The sequence below is a fragment of the Castor canadensis genome, chromosome 14, assembly GCF_047511655.1.
Source record: "Castor canadensis chromosome 14, mCasCan1.hap1v2, whole genome shotgun sequence".
In the NCBI taxonomy this organism is placed as follows: Eukaryota; Metazoa; Chordata; class Mammalia; order Rodentia; family Castoridae; genus Castor; species Castor canadensis.
The window spans coordinates 35,420,653-35,446,465 of NC_133399.1; the positions used below are offsets into that span (position 1 = coordinate 35,420,653).

Consider the following 25,813-nt stretch of genomic DNA (forward strand, 5'->3'; position numbering starts at 1 on the left):
GAGGAGCTTGTGGGGAATGCTGGCAGTGTAATCATCATGGGGCTGTTTGCAGGCCAGAAGGTGGGGTCAGGGGTCCAGGGGAGGGATCCTGCTAAGGTAGACCAGGGGCTGGCAAACTGTCAGGTACCAGAGTCCAAGTACTCAGCTAATAGGTGGAAAGTGACTGTCTTCCCTCCCCTTAGAACTTTGCCACGGATGGTCTGTGGACTATCACCACCACTGGGAGGGGCGTCAAAATGCAGAATCTTGGTCCACTAGACTTCCTGAAGCAGTCTGCATTCTAGTACCATCCCCAGGGGGTCCCTGTCCACCTTAGCCTAAGAAGCAGTGCTTTAGAGTGTCACACTCCCCTGTGGGGGTCCTTAAAACCTGATGGCTGGTTCCTACCTGAGTCAGACTCTTTAGGTTTAGGGTGTGCCCGAGAATTTGCTTTTCTGGCACTTTCTGGGGAGCTGCTGGATGCCCCAGGAACCACACTTTGAGAATGATTGTTCTAGAGACCCACCTCTCAAAGAGGGAAAGTCCAGAACCATCTGGGTGCTTGAGATGTTTTAAGGGTTCATTAAAAAATGCACCACTGAGATGGGAACAGAAGTCTTATGTCTGTAATCCTAGCTACTCAGGAGACAGAGATCAGGAGGATCATGGTTTGAAGCCAGCCCAGGGAAATAGTTCAAGAGACCCTATCTTGAAAAAATCCCATCACAAGAAAGGGCTGGTGATGTGGCTCAAGGTGAAGGCCCTGAGTTCAAACAAACAAACAAACAAAAACACCATCAATCCATGATCACATTTTCCTTCCTTTTTTCCCTTTTGCCTAACACCTGTGGTCCCTGATTACTTCTCGACAGGAAAAGTCCTTCCAGATTTTTAGGGGAAATTTGGTCAAATCTTTCCCGCCTCATCAGCCTCCAGGCCCTGAACAAGTGGGGGTTGCTGCCCTTCACTGCTTGTGGGAAGTGTCTAAGGGTGGGGAGCAGCTTTGTGGTGTGCTGTTTAGATGCTCCAGCTGGCTGCCTTGGGGTCAGATGGCCTAGGTTTGGGGTCAGAGGGCAGCTTCAACTATGCCAGGAAGAGGTTAAATAAAACAAAATAAATAAAACCCTTGACCACTTGTTACTTGTGGCACAGGATTAATCATGGAGTGGTTGTTGGCTGGGGAAGGTGATGGGACCCAGGGCTGTGGAACAGGGTTTGGGTAGGGTGACGGCTTGCATCTGGAGCAGAGGGCTGAGTCTAGGAGGCCAATAGGTGCATAGCTCTGGGTGTTGTGGGTCTGGAGTTGAGGGAAGTTCCAGGGTCAGTGCAGAGAGGAAGCCAGGAGGAGGAGAGGGAGGAGTTCTGGGAAACAGGAGGGGGTGAATATGGGGCCCTGGAAAGCTGGGTTTTGGAGGGAGATGCAGAAGTCTTTGAGTGTGGCAGGTCCTGGTAAGAGTGTCTTCCAGGCCTGCTGGAGAGGAGGTGAGTAGAATTGCAGGAGCAAGAGGCAGGGGATCAGAAGTGACAATGCCAAAGGGAGGAGGGCCAGGGAGAGCTGGTAGGCTGGGAATAGAGGACCTAGTATCCACCCTCACTTTTTCCTGATGAGGAGGAGTAGAGGGCTTTGGAGAAGGGATAGGGTTTGGACAAGCTGTAGGATTGTGGGACTGGTCCCAGTTTGGGGCAAGAGAGGGTAGAGAAAGAAGAGGCTTGTGGTCCAGGAGCTTCTGATCATGGTGGCTCTGACTTAGGATACTTTGGGCTGCAAGTAAGGTTTCTTCTGGAGCCTTGCCCCCAACCCCTAACCCCCCGCCAGGCTGATGAGTGGGTAAGAGAAGGAAGATGAATTCAGCATGGGCCCTAGATCAGTCAGACAAACTGCATCATCATTTCACAGGCCACAAAGCAGGTTCCAAGAGAAGTCCTTTGTCAACACATTTAATAATTGGTCAAAATTATTTATTCAAGCACCTGTTAGGAGCGCAGCACTAGGGTCACAACTGAGAAGAAAATAAAGGTGGCTGCTCTACTGAAGCTTACTTTCTGATGGGGATAGGAGATAGACAAGAACAAATCAGTAAATGTCCTATTTTGGTAAGGGGGAAATGTACCATGGTGAGAAAGTACAGGGGTAGATGGGAATGGGAAGTTATGAGGTGCAATTTTAAATTGGGGGGGATAGTTATTCAGGACAGGCCTCACCAAGAGCAAAGACTTGGGAGAGTGGATCAAGCAGGGGAGGAACAGCATGTGCAAAGACCCTGAGGTGGGAGCCAGCATGCATGATCAAGGAATATAGTAAGGAGGTGGGGCAGGGAGATGAGGTTGGAGAGAGGGGTTAGAGGGATTCTGCAGCCATCCAGGGATCCTTTGGCTTTTTCTGTGAGCTAAGAGGAAACTTCTGGAAGGTTTGGAGGCAGTGAAGAGGGATATCAGGACAGAGGCAACAGCACCAGTCCAGGTGGGTGAGGATGGGAACCAGACCAAGGCAGTGGCAAGAGGGTGACTGAATGTCATTTGACAGTAGAGCCCATGACCTTTCACATGGAATTGGAGGTGATGAGGAAAAGATAAGAGGTGAAGATGATCCTTGTTGGCCTGTGCAATGGCAGAAGTGTTGTCCTGACCTGCCCCCTACCTCTAATGGCCTCAGGTACACGGACTTATCTGGGGCCAATGTAGTATCGCCTCGACCTCCCAGACCCTGAATGTAGCCAAGCACCTTATGGCCTAAAGTGGGCTCCTTCTCACCTGCAACTTCAGATGGTCAGCACTTACTGAGCACCTTCTGTGTACCAGGCCCTGTTCCGAGCACTTCCCTCGCCAACTTACTCCCTTCCCTCCCTATAGCCCTGGACTGGATGACTCAGTTCAGTACATTCACTGCTTTGCCCTGCAGTATTCCTGGGGGTCCACTGAGACCCCAGGGTTCATCTTCAGCCTTTCCTCAATCCACTCTTGTAATGAAGAAAAAATAAACAAGGTGGAGAAGGTATAAATTTCGCTGCTGTTGGTTCCAGATTTTCACAAAGGTGGTCTCAGTGGACAGGCTCTGGAATTCTCAACTTCCACGTGCCACACCTGGAGACCAGGATGAGGGGGGCCTCTGTGGAGGAGATAAGTGTGGGACCATTGTCCCATTTCACAGATGCAGACTGGGCAGGAGGACTCTGGCTGTGCTGGGGTTTTTGTACTGTGGTGCTGAGGATACAGGGAGTTGCATCTGTGGTGGGGACATTCCTGATTTGGCGTGGGGGGTGGTGAGAAGAAGCACACAGAGGTCCCAGGTGAGAGACTTGTGTTCTCTTCTCAGCAGCTCCCTGGATGTTTGGGTTGCTTGCTAGCACCCCAAAAGGCAGGGAGTGACTCGCCTGGCTGGGGTTTTGGTAGTGAGAACACTGGGCTCTTGAACGCAGGGAGGTGGTTAGGACCAGCATGGCTAGACAGCTAGGGACAGTCCTTCCAGGGCAGTAGCAGGAGTAGGCACGGGTCAGCTGTTTCAGTATGGACAGAGAAAATGTCACCAGGGCCTTTCTGCCACAAAGAGGTGTCCAGGTCTTGATTAAGGAGCCTCAGGGTCTTGCTCTGGGTCTGACTGTTCCCATGATGAAGGTCAGGAAGGGGTAGAAGATGGCAGTCCGGGTCCATGTGTCAGAGCAGGTTCTGCAGAGGCCGAGGGGGCAGATGGACTGCACGTGGCCAGCTGCTCACATACCCAGGCATCCAGCTGGCTGCGGCAGAAGGCGTCGTTCCACTGCCCCGACCCCTGCATCATCACGCAGTCCTCGCCTTGGCCCTCGTTGTTGGGCTCCCCGGGGTGCCAGTTACTGGAGCAAAAAGGTCAGAGTATAGAACAGGGGAGGGAGCCCCTCCCCTTTACTCTGGGGAGGGTAAAGGGCCCTCCCGCAATTGCAATTATCCTCTCTTCTAGGCACAAGTTCTGTCTTTCTGGGTCTTCGTCCTCCATTTCTGTAACCCTTCCCCTGCAGCCTAAGACTTACCTTTGCAGTCTGTGCTTAAAGCTTCCTCCCTGAGCCCCTGCCTTTGTTCCTTCCTTGTGGGGCAGAGAAGCCCTGGGCCCTTATCCAGCACTTCCTCCCCTGTACCCAAGGACATGTCCCTAAGTCCTGGTCCCCTCCCTGAGGAACTCATCCAGGGTTGCTCCTCCATGGTGCCCCCAAGGCGCCCCCTCTCACCTGTAGTCCACGGGGGTCCCATCCATCCAGATGAACTTCCCCTCCACATCCAGGTCCCGAAGGCCAATCCAGGAGCCCTTCTTGTTGGCATGTTTGGTCAGGAAGTCCTGCAGTGGGGGCAGGATAGGGTTGGAGGACTCTGGAGATGTGTCTGGGTCCCTCCTGCCCACTCCAGAAGGTTGAGTAGCGATCCTCCTCCATTGACTGCCCCGCTCCCCATGGCCACCACAGAGCCCAGGCCACCTGCTCCTCCTGGCTGTGGATGCTGACCAGCCGCCCTTCCAGGTCACTGCAGGCGAACCGGGCCTGGATCCACTGCTTGGCACTCTTGCCAAAATAGTAGCACTTCTGTTGGAAGTTGAGCCACTGCTTGGGGCACGTGTTACATGCGGAGCCTGGGGTCGGACAAAGAAGAGAAGCTCAGAGGGGGACTGTGGGTGCCCTCATGGACACTGTGGGCAGAGTGGGCAAGGGAGGTAGTGGCATCTCTTTTGGAATCACCTGGGGGTCTGGGCTGAAAGCAGACCCTCACCCCGAAGAGCCTAACAGACGGACTCGCAGGCTGCCTTCTTCACTGGAGGCCTGAGACTGTTATGTAGAACCAGCTCCCTGGTGACAGCATCTCAGCTACCTGCACTATTGCCACAGACTCTGCCATGGACATCAGTTACCAACGTGATCACCATCAAGACCTAAGGGTTAGCAGCGCCAGCACCTTGTCATCCACCAGCATCATGACAAACACCATGACCGTCAGGACCACATCATAAATATTTCCATGGCCACTCATGCCTCAGCAATGACATTGCCAGTTCCAAAGTCAGTCGTGTCTCCCCCACAAACAACTAAATTACCAGACACTTCAACCACCACCACCATCTCCATAGATGTCTCAACCATTACCACCATCTCTATAGACACCCCAACCACCACCACCATCTCTATAGACACCCCAACCACCACCACCATCTCTATAGACACCCCAACCACCACCACCATCTCTATAGACACCCCAACCACCACCACCATCATGACAGATACCATGACCACTACCACCATCTCTATAGACACCACTGCCACCACCACCATCTCCATAGACACCATGACCACAGGACCATCTCCAAAGACACCTTGACTACCACCACCACCTCCAAAGACACCTTGACCACCAGCACCATCACCAATAGTTACTTTTGCATCAGTGTAACAAAGTACCTGACAAACAACTTGAAGAGAGGAATTATTTATTCTTCTCACAGTTTCAGAGGGTTCAGTGCATGGTCTCTTGGCCCCATTTCTTGAACAAAGCACCACGGTGGTGGGAGCAGGTGTTAGGGGACTTTATTAACCTTACGGTGCACAGGAAGCAGAGAGAAACAGGAAGGGACCAGGACAAATTATGCCCTTCAAAGGAATGCCCTCAGTGACATACTGTCTCCTGCTATGTCCCACCCCCTAACACTTCCACTGCCTCCTAAAATAGTGTGACCCTGTGGGCCAAGCATTCAACGTGAATCTTTTGGGGACATTTTATACTCAGATCATAACAACCAGGTATCACCAGAAACAACTCAACCATTAGCACCACCAGCACAAACACCCATGACAGAAGCACTTCAATCACCAGTATCATCACCAGCTGAAGAGGGTGCTGTTTCTCGAGCTCCCTCCCTTGCTGAAGCAAGTTTTTTTCTCTTGCTCCTTGGTTATTACTGGACCTAACTGGGCTTAACTGGGAGGCGGCTGGAGATTTTAGAACAGACACAGGATAGCAGGCAGAAAGAAATTTGGGGTCATGTGTGTTGTACGCTCGGCTGGAGACACAACCCTCATTGCTTCTTTTCTCTATCTTGATTCTTTAAGGCCTTACTCCTTGCAGTTCTTTAAAACCTTGCTTAAAACCTCTTTCCTCAGGCTTGCACTATCCCATGTTTGCTCTTAGCTTATCTTTAGCTTAATCGCTCCTAAAGTCTTTTACCCCCAGGCTTGCACCATCACATCTCTCTTTAGCTCTCTCAAAGCCTCAGTGCTCAGACTTGCAAACAGCCACCCCTACAATCTGCATATGCATAACTTTTTTTTATTCATTTATTTACATGTGCATACATTGTTTGGGTCATTTCTCCCCCTCCCCCCACCCCTCTCGCTTCCAGGTAGAACCTGTTCTGCCCTTATCTCTACTTTTGTTGAAGAGAAAGTATAAGCAATAATAAGAAAGACAAAGCGTTTTTGCTAGTTGAGATAAGGATAGCTATACAAAGAGGTTCCTAGCATTGCTTTCATGTACAAATGTGTTACATCCCAAGTTGATTCATCTCTACCTGACCTTTTCACTAGTTCCTGATCCCCTTCCCATATTGACCTCTGTCGTGTTAAGGTTTCTGTATTAGTTCCTCTGCAGTGGGGGACAACAAACACTTTCATGTTTTGGGTTTCTTACCTATCTCCATTCCTCCCATATGTGCTCTCCCCTTGTCATGTGACCCAAGTCCAACAACACTACTGCATTTGCCCTAGATCTAAAGTCTGCATATGAAGGAGAACATACGATTTTTGGTCTTCTGAGTCTGGTTAATCTTGCTCAGAATGATGTTCTCCAGTTCCATCCATTTACTTGCAAAAGATAAGATTTCATTCTTCATGGCTGAGTAAAATTCCATTGTGTATAAATACCTCTTAAAGTCTTGGTCCTTAGACTCGCACTGTGCACTGTCCCATGTTCTCTTTGGCTTTTCTTTAGCTTTAGCTTTCCTCAGGCCTATGTATGAAGTTCTTTCTCAGCTTTGCTTTCTGAAGCCTATGTTAAAGTTCTCGGTGCAGACTTTGTACCAACCCCTCTCTAGCATTTTCCCTTCAACAATTTTTCCCTACAATAATTCTCTTCCCTTCCAAGAGCTTCCCATACCAAAAAGCCCAAAGTAAAGCCCCAAAAAGCAAAAGCCCTTAATCGTCCTTCAGGGTCTTTTATAGCAGCAAACAGGGTGGCGCCACGGGGAAGGGTGTGACATCATAACATAACATCGAACTTAGGAGACGCAGCTGTTCTGCCTTTCCCTGTTTTGTGGCTGAGGGCTGTGCCTATCTCGGCCTACAGGTAAAAGCAATCAACTGCATCTCGCCTTGTTTTATCTGGTTCTCATAGGCTTTAATCTGCTCCCACAACCAGCAATACGTCCATGGCCAGAAGCACAGCAGCTATTGACGACATCACTGTAAATAAATTTGTGGTTAGCAACACCTCAGCCACTGACACCATCACCAAAACATATTCATGCTTCAACTACCACTGTCACCTCAAACACCTCTGGCCAACAGTGGCTCAGCCACCAACACCAGCACCACAGGTACCTATTACATCACATCAACCATCACCATCACCATGATAGATACTGCCATTGTCAACACCACCATTATCTCCACCACTGCCACCACCTTAGATGCCTCAGAGCTCATAGACTCCTCAGGGCCACTGGCACCATCACCATGACCAACTCCACGCTTAACAGGACCCATCATAAATTCATCATGGCCAGAAGCATAGTAACTGCTAATGCTGTCACTACAAGCACCTCCCAGGTCAATGTCACCCTCATCACCAATGTCATTACCACAGCTACCCGCTGCTGACTGCTGCATGTGTCTACCACCTGCGCCATAGCCCAGCCGTCTTTACCAGCCATACCAGACGCAACTTCATCAGTGTCCACAGCAGCATGGAGCAGTGCTGTGGCCAAGTTCACCATAATACTGTCCCTGCCCTGCCAGGATCTCAAGGGTCCTAAACCTGAAAAGGGCTTGGGATAGGAATGAACAGACAAGACACGTAATTGAGAGGACCAGAAGGCTGATGACTAACTGGCCAAATTTTATTTTTCTCAGCAAGCTTTATACAAAAGAGGAAGAGACTTAAACATCAAAAACATTCTGACCTAGTTGTAACCTTTCTGTTTTAGTCACCCTGAATTCTTACTGCCAGTGTCCTTGACTAAGTATAAACTTCTTTATACTTAGTCATTTAGCACTTAACCACTTAGCGTTCCTTCCCACCGTGATAGAGACATGGTGCACCTGCAGATTCTGACCTTGTCCGAGTGCTGCTAAGCCACAGTGACCTTGTCAGACTGTGGCTTTTGGTTCCCAACACTGCCCAATGGCTTTAACCTGGCCACCATTGCTGGCAGCACACCCCAAAACAGTGCTCCTGGACCCTTTCTGGGTAACTGAGGTGACTGTCTTCATGTTGGGGGTCAGCCTGCCATGGGGTCTGTGGCTGAGAAAATCCCACTGATGACCACCACCCCTTCCCCTGCTAAGCCTGGTGGGTCAGCAGGCAGCAGTAGAGGGACCTTAGTGATGGCCAATACTGGACTGCTTTTATTAGAGGAAGAGTGTGGAAGTTCCCAAATTAGTGGGGAGGAGCAGTTGGAATCACGAAGGGTGTTCTTTTTTTTTTTTTTTCATGGTACTGGGGTGTGAACTGAGGACCTCACACTTGCTATGCAGGTGCTATACCACTTGAACCACTCCACCAGCCCTTTTTTGTGTTCAGTATTTTTGAGATAGGGTCTTGTAAACTATTTGCCCAGGGTGGCCTCAAACCATGATCCTCCTGATCTCTGCTTCTTGAATAGCTAGGATTACAGGCGTGAGCAACTGGCACCCAGCAGAAAGGGCATTCTTGTATGTTCCAATCTGTCCTGGATCACGTTAAACTTAGACCCATCCATGTTGTCACACAAACCCTACCACACACATACCTTTGTGCCACCCAAATGTATCATATTACACACAGAGCTATCTCATGCATTTCCCTACATACCCACACATTCATGTGCAGTTACACACTATCCTCCAACACAGACTTCCACACTTACCCTTTGACACCTGAATTTCCATCCACAGCTTTGCCACCTCTTCCCAGAGTCTCTTCAGTGAATTGAAGGCTGTGTGCCTCTCGTTCAAGCCTTGGTGGGGGACGGTTGGGGTGGAGTAGTGATAAGAGACTGATGGCAGGACCACAATTTGCCCCTCCCCACCCTGATCCTTCCCAAGCCTCACTCTGCGACTTGGCGTGGGTTAGGTCCTCTAGTAGTCTGTTCAGGGTCCAGGAGAGGTGGGAGTCTAACAAGTGTAAGAAGGCAGGGTTGGCCTCAGAGATGCTGCCTACTAGCTGGAGGAACCCCAAGCCTGGCCTCCAGTCTCGGTCCCTGTGACTCTGCAGGACTCCCTCCCACTCATCCTTACCTTGAGATTTCAGTTCCTTCTGTTCAGCCTGGAGTTCTTCCAGGTTCTGCGACATCTGAGCAGCTGGTTATAGAGAGGAGGGGCTTGATAATAAACCAGACGTCAGAGCCTCCCATCTTTCCCCTATCTCCCCTGACTCCCCTGCCCCTTGGCCTCTTCCTCTGGGTTCTTAGGGCTGCCTGCTCATTTTCCAGAACCCAGGTGTGGTGAGGGCCACAGCTGGTCCTGACATTGTGTATCCAGCTGTCATCCCAGCCCCTCTCCCCTTTTCCCTCCGGACCCAACCAGAGGTGTCTCACCCTGGGATTTCTGGGCCAGCTGGTCACTCTGATACCTTTGCAAGTCCTTGGAAACTTGAGAGACTGGGGAAGCAGGAGAAAAGAGATGTCCTCAGGAACCACAAAGAGGGGTCCTTGAACTCCACTCATTCCCAAATGCAGGGGCCTCCTTCATATTGTCACAATAGCTGCAGGTTTCTTTCCCTCCCTCTCTTCCTTCCTCTCTGCTTTCCTCCCTTTCTCCCCCTCCCTCCCTCTTCTCTCTCTCCATTTCCTCCCCCTTTCCTCCCTTTCTATTTTACAGTACTGTAAAGCTGGGTTTGAACTCAGGGCCTCACACTTACTAGGTATGCTCTTTGTCACTTGAGCCATATCACCACCCCTGTTTTGCTTTAGTTATTTTTCAGGTAGAGTCTTGCATTTTTGCCCAGAGCCAGCCTTGGAGTACAGTCCTCCTACCTATGATCTTCCACATACTCTGGGATTGCAGGTAGGGGTCACCACAACTGGCTTGTTGATTGAGATGGTGGTCTCACTAACATTTTGCCTGGGCTGACCTGGAACTTTGGTCCTCCCAATCTCTGCATCCCAAGTATCTGGGACTGCAGGCATAAACCACTGTGACTGGCATATTTTTTTGGGGAAGGGGAAGGGACAGGGAGAGGTAGAGACAAACTCAGGGAGACAGAGACAAGAATAAAATGAACACATGCACCCTTCCCTCGCCCAGGATTATATTTATCTGAGGGCTTTTTTTTTTTTTAAAGTACAGAAAAAATTTTACTGGAAATCTTTTGAATACATTTCAAAGTACAGCTCAGTTATTTCCAAAGTACACTAGATGAGGAAGAGAGCCTTTGCCACCTGGAGGCAGTTGACTGGTCCCAGCCTGTGCCTGGGGGTACTATGAGGGTCAGTCTAGGGCTCATCCTTTCCATCATGCAGGGCCAAGGGCTGCCTGGATGGCTGCCCTGCTCTTCCTCCCTGGCTCAGCTCAGTCAGGGCTCAGCCTCCCTGGCCTTTTCACAGGGAGGAGTCCTGGAGAAAGGCTACTGCCCTATCTGAGGGCTTTATCCATTTCAGCTTGCTGCTAGCTCATGGCACAAAAGTCACACCCATGTTACAAAGGGGAAACTGAGGCATGAGTGCTTTTGTAACTTCTGCTTTTTTGTTCACATTTCCATTAGTGTATATTAATTGTACAAAGGGGTTTCATGTAATGTATCCATACACGCATATAATGTGCTTTGATCAGATTCACTTCTGCATATATCAATTAACCAGCCATCTGACACTTCTGCAAGCCTGGGTGGAGTTTTCCTGCTTCCACCAGGATGGGGGAGCATTGTAGGCTATCCCTTGGTTCCTAGTGGGGGACAATGAGGCCTTGAGGGGGTAGCCCCACAGCAGTCAGTGGCAGAAAAGGGGACAAGTGCTGGATGTCCCAGCAGTCACCTTGGCTCCTTCATACCGTTTCGAGCAGCAGAGTCTTCCACCTGCTTCAGATTTCGGGCAGCAGTGTCTTCCAGCTGTTTCAGAGTCCGGGCAGCAGTATCTTCCAGTTGTTTCAGATTCTGCACCGTGTCCCAGTCTAGGGAAGGAGGGGGGACAGGAGGAGAGGACAGGAGAGCTGTTAGGTGTCCCCACCTGCCTGCAGCTGGGGATAGAGGCTTGGGTCTAACTCAAGGGAGGGGCCGAAAGGGACTGCTGGGCAGGGGTGGAGGCTCCACAGGGAAGGGGCCAGCAGTGTCAAGGTGGGAGGCAAGATGGGGACAGTGAGCAGCAAAGGGGGTGTCCTTACGCCAAAGAAGTAGCAGGGACAGCAGTCCAGCCCACAGCGCCGCTGTCAGCAGTCCCAACAGTGCTAGCTGTGTCCTCAGCCTGCAGCACCGCTGTTTCCTGGAAGGCTCAAAGAACCCTGTGGAGGATGAGGGGAGCAATAGGGGAGTCTGGTGAGGGGGAGGCTGGGCTCTGGCTCTGCCTGTCTCCTCATCACCCAGATCCCCTAATATCCTGGGAGCCTGTCCAGATCCCCCAGTGAAGCAGAGGGTCTCAGTGGACCCCTAGCTCCTTCTATCCACCTTCTCCACGTGCTGTGACTGTTCAGTGCCTCTGCCCCACCCCGTGTCTACCTGTCGCAATGGGTGGCCTTGGTCTATCTGTCCCTGCGTCTGTGCATCTTTCGGTCTGCACATGGGGCTTTCTGTCTGTCCTGCTTGATGTCTGTCAACACTCCAGCAACAAGTCTGACTTGGGTCCAGGTCCTTTCCAGAGCTAAAGAGCTAGGGCCAAGAGCTGAGAGCTCCCCTCCCCTGTAATGCCAGGCCCCAGCCTCTCCTCCAGGAGCCTGGGGCCTCCTTTTCCAGCCCCTTCTGCCCTCTACTCTTCCATCCCTACTCCTGGGCCCTCAAGCTCTATCCTAATGTCTGTCCCCAACCCCTTCCCTAAACATAAGACACCAGGTTCCAATTCTTGCCTCATATCCAAGCCCTTCCCCAATCCCATTCCTGGATGCCATGCGCCCCCCAGGCTTCACCTCCAACACCTGGGCCTCCCAAAGCTCTATCTTGATGCCCCACTGGTGGCCCTCAGCCCCCTCCCCTCACCCTGGCTTTGAGGGTTCATCATGCTGAATTTCACTCAGTCCAAGTTCCTGCTCCACTTGGCCTCCCACACTGTCAGGCTCCCAGTGAGTCGCATTTTGTTGGGAGAACACTGAGTCATAGAGGGGAGGGGCCTTCAGCCTTTCCCTCCTGCCTGGCTGTGGGCCAGGAGTCAGCGGGGCTCCCTTTCCCACCCAACCTCTGGCCTTTCTTAGAAATTCATCCTCCTTGCTAGGAAGGGACTGGGAGCCCCTCCTCTTTTCCTGGGTGAAACAAGGAGGCGAAGGTCCCTCCCTCTGTTAATGTGAGCACCTGAGAATTTTCCCACCTGAGTATCGACTTTCCTCCATGCTGGTCCTGCTTGGAGTCTTCCAAGTACGGGGCGCTCACTACCCACCAAGGTAGTTCACTCAATGGATGTGTCACGGCTCTGGCTGGAATCTACATTTTAATGAGGGTTAGGGTCAGGCGTCAAACTCTAGTTACAGAACACAGAGTCTGGGACTTTGGGGACTCAGGGATCACTTGCTGATTTTAATTAGTCCACCATCTGCAGTCAATATTGTTAATTTTTTCTTCCTGGCAACACTGGGATTTGAACTCAAGTTTTCGTGCTTGGTAGGCAGGTGTAAATATTGTGGTTAACTTGGGTGGGGGGTGGCCTCACCAGCCAGCTGGAGACCAGAAGCCAAGCAACCCAGAATTCAATATGCAAGGCATACAGCAGGTGCTCAATAAATGTGCACCTGTGACATTTTGGCAAATGATTTAACCTCTTTCCTCACCTATAAGGTGGCAATGTTAATTATTCTTACGTGGCTGGGTGGTGTTTGCTGTAGGAGAATATGCACAATGCACAGGCTGGCACATCATAGGCATCCCAAAACACCATCAGCTCTGACTAGGATAGCTATGTAATCTGGGCTCTGGGCGACACCTTTCTGAGATCCAGTTTTCCCCTCTGTAAAATGGGGGTACAAGAGCCCATCACAGTCTGATGAGGCTGTGATGAGACTGAGTGAGCTAATAATGCACATGAGACTTTCTGCACGACTTTCCACTCCTAAATATTTACCAAGCATATCTGCTGTGCTTTGTCCTGATGGAAACAATGAAGAGACCCTGTCACCCGGGTCTCAGCTCCCTCTTCTGCCAACGTGCTCAGATGTTCTTTGACTTTAAAGTACTATGAGCCAAAGAGAAAACCTTGGGGTCTTTGCTGTCTGACTATGGGCAGGTTGCTTGTCTTCCCTGAGCCTCAGGTAAATGGGGGTGTGGAGCAGTGAGGCTCTGATTGGTGGCAACTGAAATTAATTCTTCATCATCCTGGTGACCAGTCACCATCTTGGGCAGCTGGACATGTCTGAGCCCAAGCAGGGCCAGGGCTTCTCCCTGGATGAGTGACTCAGTTTACTCATTTTGTAATAGTTGCTCAGTAAACCCTCTGGTGGGTGCTGGGGGAGCATCCTCACTCTGCTTGGTTTCTCTCAGTACAGCTGAGACACTGAGATGCTAAGTCATTTATGATGACTTCAGGACTCTAGCCTGGGACAGTTGTCCTAGTACACTGTTTGCTCAGCCATCTGGAAATCTGGCTTCATAAAGGGGTTTCTTCTGGTACCTGTCAGGGTGCCAGGATTCTGATACCTGGCCTTCTAATCTGAGAGGCCCTGCCCCTGCCTATTACATTCTGTGGCTCCCCAGGGTCCTCCATGATCATCTTCTTTGCCCAGTCATGTCAGATGTCTGGCTTCCACTTCCCCAAACCTGGTACCCACATGCCTCTTGATTGTGGCTACACTGCTGTCCCCATCGCCCACTGCCCACCTCTCTTCTCTGGCTGTGACATCCTGCAGGTCATCCCTTGAGGCTCAGCCTGAGGGTGTTTCTTTGAAAGAATCTTGTCCACTACCCATGGCCAGCCCCTGAGACAGACAGACACACTCACAAGGCACACACACCCACACCCCTGTGTGCACAATCTGCATACAGCCACACACTCACTTGAATTTGGAGTGTATCCCTGTCCTCCTGGTGTGCTGGGGGCCAATCAGAGAGGTCAGCAGGGCCAGAGTGGTGGAGAGAGTTTTCAGCAGCAAGAGAAACACTTTCTTCTGAAAGCAGAACTGCCTGCGGCTTCTATTTTCACAGACCTAATTATGGGTTTGCCACCGGATGACTGCGGTACACACATGGTCTTTTTTGGTGCTCCCCAGAACCTGGGGAAGTCCATGTTTTTTTTTTTTTTTTTTTTTACCTTTTCTCAGGTGAATGGACTGTGTGAGTGAGACCTTCTAAAGGAGGTGGTAGAGTCAAGATTTGAACAAAGGCTTCTGTATACTAAGTCATCCTGTTCAAATAATGCCAACTGTGTAGTATAATTTAATTTAGAAACTACGTAGGGCTGGGGACAATTCTTTGTGTCTTACATGCATTAAAACATTTAATTTAGCAGGGTGCTGGTGGCTCATGCCTGTAATCCTAGCTACTCAGGAGCAGAGATCAGGATGATCATTCAAAGCCAGCCTGGGCAAATAGTTCGTGAGAGCCTATCTCGAAAACTCCTCACAAAAAAGGGTTCGTGGAATGGCTCAAGGTGTAGGCCCTGAGTTCAAACTCCAGCACCTTCCCTCCAAAATTTAATTTTTACAATCACCCTAGGAGGTCAATCCAGGCTGCTTTATGGATGGAGGTGACGCACAGAGAGACAAGGTAACATTTTCAAGGCCACACAGCTCATAAATGGTAGAGCTGGGATTTGAACCCAGGCAGTTTGGGTGAGGCACCTGTAGCTCTAACCATGACACTTACTACACAACCTTCATTTCATCCATTCTGCTCTTCTTCCCTGAAATGTGTCACCTGATTGTTGGTGGTAGAATATCCCTTTTCCAACCCCCTCCTACACCTCTCACTTTGGATGACACCTACTGTGTCCTCATGTCCTGGGCCAGGCTGGACTGTCCCCTGGGGCTGGACATCTCTTCCCACCATGGTGGAGAGGAACCTGGCTGGACTGTCTTTGCATGGTGCCTTACCATCCAGATGCTGACCCATCTGTCACCTTTGTGTGAGCCCACGGCACAGCTGGGCAAGTGGCCAGGGATGGAAATGTTGGGGGAGGGGAAGGAGTGCTACATGAGTGTTAGGCAGGAGTTACTGCCCAGTGGACAAAGGACAGCTGGAGGCCAGGTGGAGGGTGAGGACACTGGGGGATTTTGAGGACACTAAGGGAGCTGTCTTCTGGGACAGGCATATAAGGCTCCTGAGGGGTGCTGTGGTGGGCGTCAAGTGGGCATGGGAAGGAGGCTGTCCCAGGGCCAAGGCAAGCAGGAGGAGCCCTAAGAAGGGACTGGCACCTGGGGTGACAGGAGAGGAGGCCACCTGGGGCAGCAGTGTGCGAAGGGGCAAAGCAGGCTGGTGTGAGAGCCCCAGACCTTGGTGATGGATGAAGAGTGGATGTGGGTGGGGATGTGGATGGTGCCCAGGCCTCTTCTAGGGTTTCCGAAGGGAAGGTAAGCTGTCTCCATGATGGGGACACAGGTAGGAGGGGAAGAATTTTGGGAACACCTGTGATGGGGCTACGTTGAGGACTCAGCGTGGAGGTGCCCACCCAGGATGGGGCTGCGAGGGGGTTTTGGCTCAGAGCTCCCCAGGATCAGATGTCCCCCATCCCAAGGTGACCTGGGTACCCACCAACCCCAGGGGTCCTTCCTCAGCTGCACAGCTGGGTCTCTGCCCAGGCTCAGCTCAAAGAAGAGCATGCATTTGGGGACCCCGGGGATCCAGTCACATGACTGCTCCACCCCCTTCCCCTCTGTGGTCTTGGCCCAGGCCTGTTGCACACTTTGAGGAGAAAACAGGAAACTGCTGATGCGGCCCCAGGTCCGAGGGTGTTGGCTCTTCTTTCAGGTTTGGGATCTTGCAAGTAGGGTGGGCCCTTGATCACTGCAGGTCCTGAATCCCAACAGGAACCAATGTAGGGGGCTACTAGCCTTGTTCACCCTAAACAGTCCCCAGCTGGAATCCCAGCCTGGCCCCAGACGTCGACTCCAGCGCGACCCCAAGGATTCTCCCATTCCCAACCCTCACCTGGGCTCTGGGTGTAGCCGAGTCACATCCTTGGTGCTAATAGCAGTTGCTCAGCAACTGGGACTGGACCGGGCTCTGTGCCAAGGGGACAAAGGAGCCCTGTGACCCTGACCCCAGCCCCATCTCAACACAGCCCCTTGCTCACCCCACCTGTCCTGGTGTTTCAAACAGGGCAAAAGGGAAGTGTGTGTGGAGGGGGTGGGAGCTGGGAAGGGCAGTAAGTAGGCCAAATCCAGGGTGGGGAGTTTCCAGGAAGAGGCGCCTTTAGAGCTGGGTCGCTCACTTTCCACATTGTCGACCTGGTTCCTTCTTGGGGGCGGTCCTGTGCATTGTGGGATTTTGAGCAGCATCCCTGGTCTCTGTGCACTAGATCTCAGTGAACTTCCCTTCCTGGTTGAAACCCTCTGCTAGGAGGCATGTTTCGTAGATGCAGAGAAAGGAGTAGCATTCCTTTGGTTTTGTTTTAATCGAGATAATATGAATATAACAGACCACTGAAGTGCACAGTTCAGCAGTGTTAAGCACACTCATATGGCTTAACTGTCATGTGCTGTCCCCACTGTCCATGGCCTGAAGTTTCCATCTCCCCACACTGAAGCTCTGTCCGGCAACACTAGCTCCTTCCCCGCCCCAGCCCTTGCCACCTGCTATCCTACCTCCTGTCTCTGTGGCTTTCCTGTGGTGGGTCCTGCAGTGTGTTTCCTGTGTCTGTTCACTTCACTGAGCACTGTGGCCTCCTCAAGGTCCCTCCACGTGGCACATGAGGATAAAGCTTCACACCCATGTGTCTAGGACATTTCTACATGGTAGGAGGCAGTTTTAGGGTTGGGGGGCCCTGGGGGAAAGGCTGATTTAGCCTGGATGCTGCAGAAACCTGGGTTCCAGGTGACATGTGAGCAGATGGCTCAGGGAGGATCAGGGTGACTGTTTCCTGACACCATGGGTCCCCTCCCTCTTTCTGGCACCTTTCACCTTCCTGCTAGCCAGGGGAAATCCACGCCGAACAGCCAGTGGTTTTGTATCTACATCAGCCTTGGACAGGACACTCAAAGCAATCTCTGTGCCTCCCAGGCCTCAGTTTCCCCTGCAGAGGAGGGCGCTGGAGTCCTGCTGTGGATCTCCAGGTGTGCTGCCCCTGGGGCAGGGCCTGGAGATTCACAACCCCCAGAAGACCCAGCACTATGTGGAAGTGTAAATTCTGAAGAATTAGGGTGGGGTCCACACAGGGGTGCAGTGATTCAGAAGGGCAGGAGTGTGGGGTGTGGGACACTTAGACACACAGACTCTCTCTCTCTCTCTGTCTGTCTCACACACACACACACACACCATCACTCACAGAGCTACACAAATGCACATGGACATACACAAAGGCACTGAGGCTAAAATTAGGGAAAGTTTGGAACTCATAGAAAAATATTGCATGTTAGATTGACCATGTTTTGGCTCAGGAACCTCTCACCACGCCCCTCCCCACTCCTTGCTTATTGGATGAGAATCACCTGGCTCTCCCCTTCCCATAGGTTACCGTAGATTTTTAAGGCACGGGAAGAGGGGAAACGCTCTCTCAGCCAGCAGACTCCACCCACGCTCGCTATGCCTCACTTTGTATTTTCCTTTCCTAACATTTAACAAACTCCATTCACACCCATGTGTCCTGCCATGGATTCTTCCTGGTGGGACACAAAGAATGTGGAAGTCTTCTGATCACAGACTGCACCAGTGCCGTTAATAGCACTGAACTTCCAAACCACAGACACACACCTGACACACACGGGCACCACACAATAAAGCATGAGTAGAAAGCCTGCGCTGTGGTTCATGCCTGTGGTCTCCACTACTCAGGAGGTGGAGGTAGGCGGATCGTGGTCCAAGGTTGGCTACAGTAAAACACGAGACCCTATCTGAAAAACAAACTACAAGCAACAGGACTGGGGGTGTGGCTCAAATGGTAGAGTGCCTGCCTAGCAAGTGTGAAGCTCTGAGTTCAAATCCCAGTACCACAGATAAAAAAAACACACACAGATACAACACACAGACAGCCATACCACATGTGCATGAAGACAAAGACACACAGATACAACACAATCCACTCACAGATTCGACACAACAAATACAACTGCATGCAGACACACACACCATCCACACGGTATGTATACAAAGACAGAAACCACACAGTAACCCCCCCACAACACAATGCATGTACTCAGATACACAGACACAGTACAACTAAACACATGCACACCACAAAATACACACAGATACAACCCATTAGATATTGTTTGTTTTGGCAGTACTGGGCTTGAACTCAGGGCCCTGCACTTGCTAGTCAGGAGCTCTACCACTTGAGCCACACCTCCAGCCCTTTTTGCTTCAGTTTATTTTTCATGTAGGGTCTTGTGCTTTTTGCCCAGAGTTGGCCTTGGACTGCAATCCTTCTACATATACCTCTACCGTATCTGGCATTATAGATGTGTACTGTCACAGCCAGCCTGTTTGTTGAGATGGGGTCTTGCTACCTTTTTGCTTGGCCTGGCCTCAAACCATGATGCTCCCAATTTCTATCTTGTGAGTAGCTAGATAATCTATAAACATTGATGGAACACATCCATAATACAACCACACCACAGACATACTTCCACACACAGACACATCACAGCATATCCACAGACACACACAACACATTCACACAGATACACCAGACACAGATAAGCACACAGAAACACACAGGTACACAGAACACACTCAGCATAAGCACACAGATACAGACATCACACAACTAAACTACGATATAGGAAAGACACCCAATGTACACTGTACACACAACAGGACCACGTGCACTGATAAACAAACATGCATAATATATATGCACAGAAACAGATGCATGAAATATGGACACATGCCGAGACACACAGCACAGATAGGCAACACTTCCAGACACACAGCAAAGATGAAGGCTCATGCAGATGTGCATATGCTCTCTGCTGGGCTTCTGCAGAGGGTTTCAGAGGATGGCTTGCTGGACCAGGGCCAGGTGGCCTCTGCCAGCCCCTTTCCTGCTCTATGCTGCTTTCCTCCCCCACTGCAGGCCTCGGTTTCCCCCAGGAAGCTCTTTCTCCTCCTCCTCACCACCCCTTGGCTTCAATCACCCTCAGTCATTGCTGACTTCCATATCACTGTCTTCATCCAGCCTTCCTCCTTCCCTCCTTCCCTTCTTCCCTCCCTCCTTTCTTCCTTCCTTCCTTCCTTCCTTCTTTTTTTCCTCATCTAATAAGAGTATGGGCACAGCAATAACGAGCCTGACAAAACTCCCTGTCTTTAGATCTGATGTTCTGCCAGCCAGGCAGACAAATGTTCAGTGGTGACAAGAGACATGAAGCAGATCGGAGGATGACAAAGGCATTGTATAGGTAGAATGGTCAGACAAGATTCTCTGAGTGGGTTGCATTTGAGCTGAGATTCCTGAATGGAAGGAAGGAACCAGCCTATGGAGATGGTGGTGTGTGTGTGGAAAACAGCAGGTGCAAAGGCCCTGGGGCCTGATGGACATTGTGTGTTGGAGGAACATCCGAGAGCCAGTGTGGCTGGAGCAGAGTGGCCCAAATGCAATCCCCACTCCAAGATGAGCACAATGTTTCCTTTCCACCACCATCTGGCTATAGACCAGAGCTGTGTGTGTCTGCCCTGGCTCCTTCCTGGCTTCTACCTTCCATATTCATCATCTCTTCATCTTCCCTGTCTTTCCTTCCATGCCCTCAACTCCAGCCACCCTCCTTTAACCTGGACAATGGTGGAACCTCCCTCCCTGGTCTTCTTGAGATCCATCCTCAGTCTCTTCCCTATATCATGACCACCTGACCATAACTTCCTCCTGCATACAACCTTCCATGGCTCCCTTTTGCTCTGGACCCAAAGTTCTAGCTGTGTTTATCCTAGAGTGCCAGTTTGCACAGAAGTCTCTCTGACCATTGAGGCTGGGCCAAGCATTTCCTCCCAGCCCCTGTGGTCCTCTGGAGCTCCTAGAGGGGATAGAGGGGTGCCCCTGAGCTGCCAGCCACATTGCCCCTCCATGCTCTTCCCTAGCCTCATCCCTGCAGAGGGCGACAGGAAGAGGGAAGGGGTGTGGACTGAGATCAGATCTGTACTTTTGCCTTCCTGGAGCCTCAGGACTGGGGCCTGAGCCTGTTTTTGTCTGTGTGTTGAGGAGGGGTGGGGAGAGGGTAGGGGGCGGGAATGGGTGGCCAGAGCCCTCAGGAGGGGGACACAGAGGTGAACCTCTCTCTGCAGGGCCCTCCAGAGTCATGGGTCCCCTGCCTACTTCTTCCTGGCCTCTCTCACGTCCCAGGACACCTCCAGGGACAAGGAGGTGAGCCAGCCCATCCAGACAATTCTGAGGCCAGCTCAGGCTGGACCAGGAGATCTGGGGATTTCTCTCTGAGAATATTCAAAGTTCTCCAAGAGTATGGGGTATTATTTGGTGGCCTCTAGTCCACACGGACCCAGAAATCTCGGACTCCAGGCTTCACCCTCAGGGCCTCTGGGCCTCACCTCCTTGGAGACTCAGGAAGCCAGGCCTCCTCACAGAGCAGAACCAGCCCTTCTAGTAAGGACCCCAAACCCACCCTTAGGGACCCAATCCCAGGTCCTAGGGGACTTTGGTGTTTACTCCAGGACTTCCTGGGTCAGGGTGGGTGCTGCCTCTGCTGGACACAGCTGGCTACTGCCCCCACTGGGTCTAGTCTTTGTATGTTGCCTAGATTGGCCTCGAACTCCTGACCTAAGTAGCTGGGACTACAAGCATGCACCATCACACCCTTCTTGTGCCATATGGGTGTGTTCATAAAGCAATCTACATAGTGTTAAATCCAGGGAGACCCTCAATAAATGGGAGCATTTTTGACACTATTTTCTAAAACATGTTTCTACCACAATCAACTCCTCCCAGTCACAATCAAAGACTCATCAAGGAAAAAATACAAACTCCCCACAGTCCACAAGGGTGTATATTACTGGCACCCACCCTGTTCCATTGACCCCTCCTCCACCGTTTGCTCCCCTCCCCCCACACTGGCCAGATTTTCTATTTTTGGAAGCCAACATGATCATTCCCTGTTGATGATAGAGCCAGTGGTCCTTTCTTACTCTCCAGGTCTCTTCCTTCTGTGAGAAGTGACCTGGCCAATGTGTCTGCTAGCCTCTCTGTCACTACCTGTATGGTCTCTATGCCCCTCTCTATGTGTGAACATGTCTGCCTTGCTTGTTTATTAATTGTCTATTCCCTAATAAGATAGGAGCCTCAGGAGGGCAGGGTGGTCTCTATGGTCACCACTGTGTCCCCAGCCCATGGCTGAAGGCTTGACACATGACAGCCACTTTGTAGGAACTGAATTTGTATGAATTTCCTATGGCTGCTGTAGGAAGTTGCCTAACACAACACAGACTTATCTGATTGTTCTAGAGGTTAGAAGTCCAAGATGGATCTCACTGGGCTAAAATTCAGACGTGGCAGGGCTGGCCCCTCCTGAAGTTTCCACAGGGAATCTGTGATCTGCCTTTTACATCGCCTAGGGGTCCCACATTCCTTGACTTGTAGCACCTCCCTTGTTCAGAGCCAGCAGTGCAGCACCTCCCAGCCGCTCTCTGACTCAGACCCTCCTGTCTCCCTCTTACGTGGACCCTGTGATGACAGGGGGCCCCAGATGATCCAGGATGACCCCCACCTTAATTTAATCCCACCTGCAGAGATCCTTCTGCCATATGAAGTAACATAGTCACAGGTTTTTGGGACCAGAAAGTGGATAGCCTTTGGGGTGGGGGGGCTGTTACTCAACTGGCCCACTTGATAGATGCAAAATATGAGGCTCAAATTCACGTGATCAGTGGCAAGCAAAGGTTTTAGACTATGGGCTTCTTCTCAATGTTTCAAAACACTGGAGAGCTGAGGATCCAGGGACGGAGAAGAGTGGTTTGTCCCTGCTTTGGAGAGCCCCTGAAGGCTTCCCCAGACATCTCAACCTTATTGGGAAGGAGTCCTTGGGATTAGAGGGTTTTTCCTGGTACTGGGAGGAGAGGGCTAGGAGACTAGAGAGGTCACATTACTCTATAGCAAGGCCATTTCCTTAGAAGATGGGGTAATGTTGAGGCCAGTGCATGCAGGAAACCCTGGTTGGGCTCCAAGATCTCCATAGCTTGCTGACTCAGCTCCAGAAAAGGTGGCCAAGTGGCCACTCTGGGAGCAGTTGGTGGGGGTTCCTGTTGCAAAGGATGACTGGAAGATGGCCTTGTCCCCAAGCCTGCTCTAGCACAAGCCCCTTGGCCTTTCCAAGGAAGACCACTTTCCCTCCCCACTCTCCAATCCTCCAGGATTGGAGGAATGCAGGAGAAGAAGGTTTTCTTTTCCAAAATTTTCCACCTCCAACCTCAACACACGGGCACACCTCCTCTATTCATTCATATCATCACTTCCTCTTCTTGCTAGACTGTGGGCCCAGAAGGGCAGCAATCACCATCTGAACCCCAACATTTCATTGAATAATTTTCAAGCTTTCAGAAAAGCTGGATTTTGGCATGAATAGCCCATCTCTAAAATGTACAATTAATATATCCTGTATTGATCTTAACACAAATCTATCCATCTGCATGCTTCATCTTAATTTTTGATGTATTTGAATGTAAGTTGCAGACAGGAGTCCACTTTATCCAAAATACTTCAGCCTGCAGAATATTAACTGGAGTCCAGTGTTTTTTCTCTTTTGAGCAGAACTGCATAAAAATGCTGGATACTGGAGGCTGGAGGCTGGAGGGTGTGGCCATTGGAGACGTTGGTCAAAGGATACACAATTTCAGTTAAGAGGAGAAGGCTCAAGAGATTTCTTGTGGATCATGGTAATTATAGTTAATAAGCACACATTGTGCATTTGAAAATTGCTAAAAGAGTGTATTTTAATTGTTCCCACTCCCACATGTACATGTGAGGTGATGCACATGTCAAACAGCTTGATTTAGCTATTTCATAACTTGTACACACATCAAAACATCATATTGTAGCCACAAAGTTATTTTCTGGCCCTTCCCAGGCAATCTCTATCTCTGCTCCTAGGCAACAATTGTTCCCTTTTTTTTTTCAGTACTGGGACTTGAACTCAAAGCCTTGATCTTGATAGGCAGGTGCTGTGTCACTTGAGCCACGCCCCCAGTTCTTTTTGCTTTCGTCATTATTATTAGTTTTTGTCTTAGTTATTTTTTGAAGGTCTAGTGTTTATGCCAAGGCCAGGCTGGACCATGGTCCTCCTTTTTATGTTTCTTGTCTCACTGGGATGACAGGTGTGTACCACCATACTGGCTTTTATTGGTTGAGATGGGGTGCCTTGCAAACTTTTTGTCTGGACTGGCTTTGAACCTCCATCCTCCCAATCTCCACCGCCCGAGTAGCTAGGATTACAGTGTAACCACTGTGCCAGGTTTGTTCTCATTTTTTTTCCATGCTGGAGTGGTGTTGCCTTTTCCAGAACTTCATAGAAGCAGACTGGTGATGTATATACCACTCTGTGGAAAGCTGTTCCTGTCCAGTCAGAGTCCTCTCTGCCAAGTGACCCTGACTTCGTATCTCATTGTAACTCCAGGACCTGGTATCAAATAGGTGCTCGAGAAATGCCAGTGGATGAGAAAATGATTGTATGAGTGTGTCAAGAGTGACACATGAACTGTGGAATAGAGTTTCTTCTAACAGAACTGAGAGAGTTGGCCATCAGAGGAAAAAAATCACAAATTCTAGCTGTTCAGAATAAGTGGTATCAAAACTGTATCTGAGAGGCCTGAGGTTTTATAGATTATAAAAAAGAACAGGGGGTGGGAGTATAGCTCAGTGGCAGAGTGTAGAGTGCTTGTCTAGCACGTGTGAGGTTTGATTCTCAACAGTACAAGAAGGCAGAGGAGGAGAAGAGAGAAAGAGGAGGAGGAGGAGCAGAAGGAGGAGGCGGAGAAACAGAAGGAGGAGGAGGAGAAACAGAAGGAGGAGGAGGAAAGTGATAAAGATGAGCAAGAGGAGAAGGAAAACGAGTATGGGGAGGAGAAAGAGGAGAAGGAGGAGGAGGAGAAGGGGAGCTAGGGATATAGGTCAGTGGTAGTGTTATGCCTAGATGCACAAGGTCCTGAATTTGATTCCCAGCACGGTAAATGAAAAAAAAAAATACAGTGCACCAGTTGTTACCCTCATTGGTTTCAAGAACAGCACTGGACATTTACTGGTCCAGTATATTCACACTCCAGGTAAGAACTGTGATTGGCAGGTAAAGGTTTCCACTTGGGTTATTTACTATCTTCATTGCACTAGGGATTCTGCAGAGATCTGCCTTGCTAGGTCAAATGGTGTAGGTGACCATTTTGTGCTCCACATTTCCCCCAGGCTAAAGGATTTTGTGAGCCTGGCACTGGTGGCTCAAGCCTGTAATCCTAGCTACTTGGTAGGTGGAGATCAGGAAGATCACAGTTCAAGGCCAGATCAGGCAAATAGTTTGAGAGACCCTATATTGAAAATACTCAGCACAAAAAATGGCTGATCCTCAAGTGGTTGAGTGCCTGCCTAGCAAGCATGAGGCCCTGAGTTCAAATCCCAGTACCACACACACAAAAAGAATTTTGTGACTTCATTTTTGAGGCATTTAAAATCCTTTCTCAAGTGAAACTGTTCCTTGTTCATGGGAGACTTACTCCCTGATCCTTTCTCCTCTATGGCCACCTCCTCCTCAGTCAGTTGATGTACCTTTCCTCTCTGTTCATCCAGAAACCCCTCCTTGGGGTACAGTTACTGATTCTTCACTTTATCTCCTTTTGGGAACTCCTGCTTCCTTTCCTTAGGGCTGAAATTCCACATATAAGAGACTTTCAGAGCTGGGCATGGTGGTACACACCTGTAATCCCAGCTCTTGGGAGGCTGAGGCAAGAGGCTTGTGAGTTGAAAGTGAGCCTAGGTTACATAGCGAGTTAAAGTCCAGCCTGGGGCTTAGAGAGAACCCTATTTCATAAAACAGAGACTCTCGGGACCTGTTCCCAGACCTCCTAATCTTCACATTCCACAAAACACACATAATCAAGCACTTTACTGCTGCTTCCTGTCTTGCTTTATTATCACCTTGACTTCCGGCTTCACTTCCTCACTTCCTTCTCTGCTCCAAAATAAACTCCACCAGGGCTCTAGAACTGCTGGAGTCTCTATGGGGCCAAAAGTTTTCTCCCTGGCAATTGGGGCCTCTATGCATTGCTGCCGGGAATGAATGTTGATGCGAACACTTTGAGAAACCATTTGGCAATTCCTTATAAATGTCCATCTTCTATGCAACACACACCTAGTTATTTACCCCAAAGAAGTGAAAACTTACGAAGCCTATATTCTGTGCCTGAAACATGTCTTCCAAAAGTTCGTATG

The 25,813-nt window shown here is 50.3% G+C and overlaps 1 protein-coding gene across 1 annotated transcript; it reads right to left on the bottom strand.

The window, feature by feature from the left end:
* Positions 1-1,908: 1,908 nt before the first annotated feature.
* Positions 1,909-14,421, bottom strand: Fcer2 (Fc epsilon receptor II). Its single transcript, XM_074054230.1, has 11 exons — positions 14,305-14,421; positions 12,629-12,741; positions 11,499-11,615; positions 11,169-11,288; positions 9,719-9,781; positions 9,420-9,482; positions 9,234-9,296; positions 9,050-9,139; positions 4,419-4,570; positions 4,176-4,282; positions 1,909-3,806 (listed from the first exon to the last, which is right to left on the bottom strand). Exons 2-11 carry the CDS (start codon positions 12,648-12,650, stop codon positions 3,593-3,595), a joined length of 1,011 nt encoding a protein of 336 aa, XP_073910331.1. The 5' UTR covers positions 12,651-12,741; positions 14,305-14,421; the 3' UTR covers positions 1,909-3,592.
* Between the last annotated feature and the right edge of the window lie 11,392 nt (positions 14,422-25,813).

Coding starts and splice junctions, on each gene's coding strand:
- Fcer2 (XM_074054230.1), bottom strand. CDS start 12,650: ATGGAGGAAAGTCGATACTCAG. Junction 9,140..9,233: donor AACCCACGCCAAGTCGCAGA/GTGAGGCTTGGG, acceptor TCCCCCACCAAG/GCTTGAACGAGAGGCACACA. Junction 3,807..4,175: donor GGGACCCCCGTGGACTACAG/GTGAGAGGGGGC, acceptor TTTTTGCTCCAG/TAACTGGCACCCCGGGGAGC.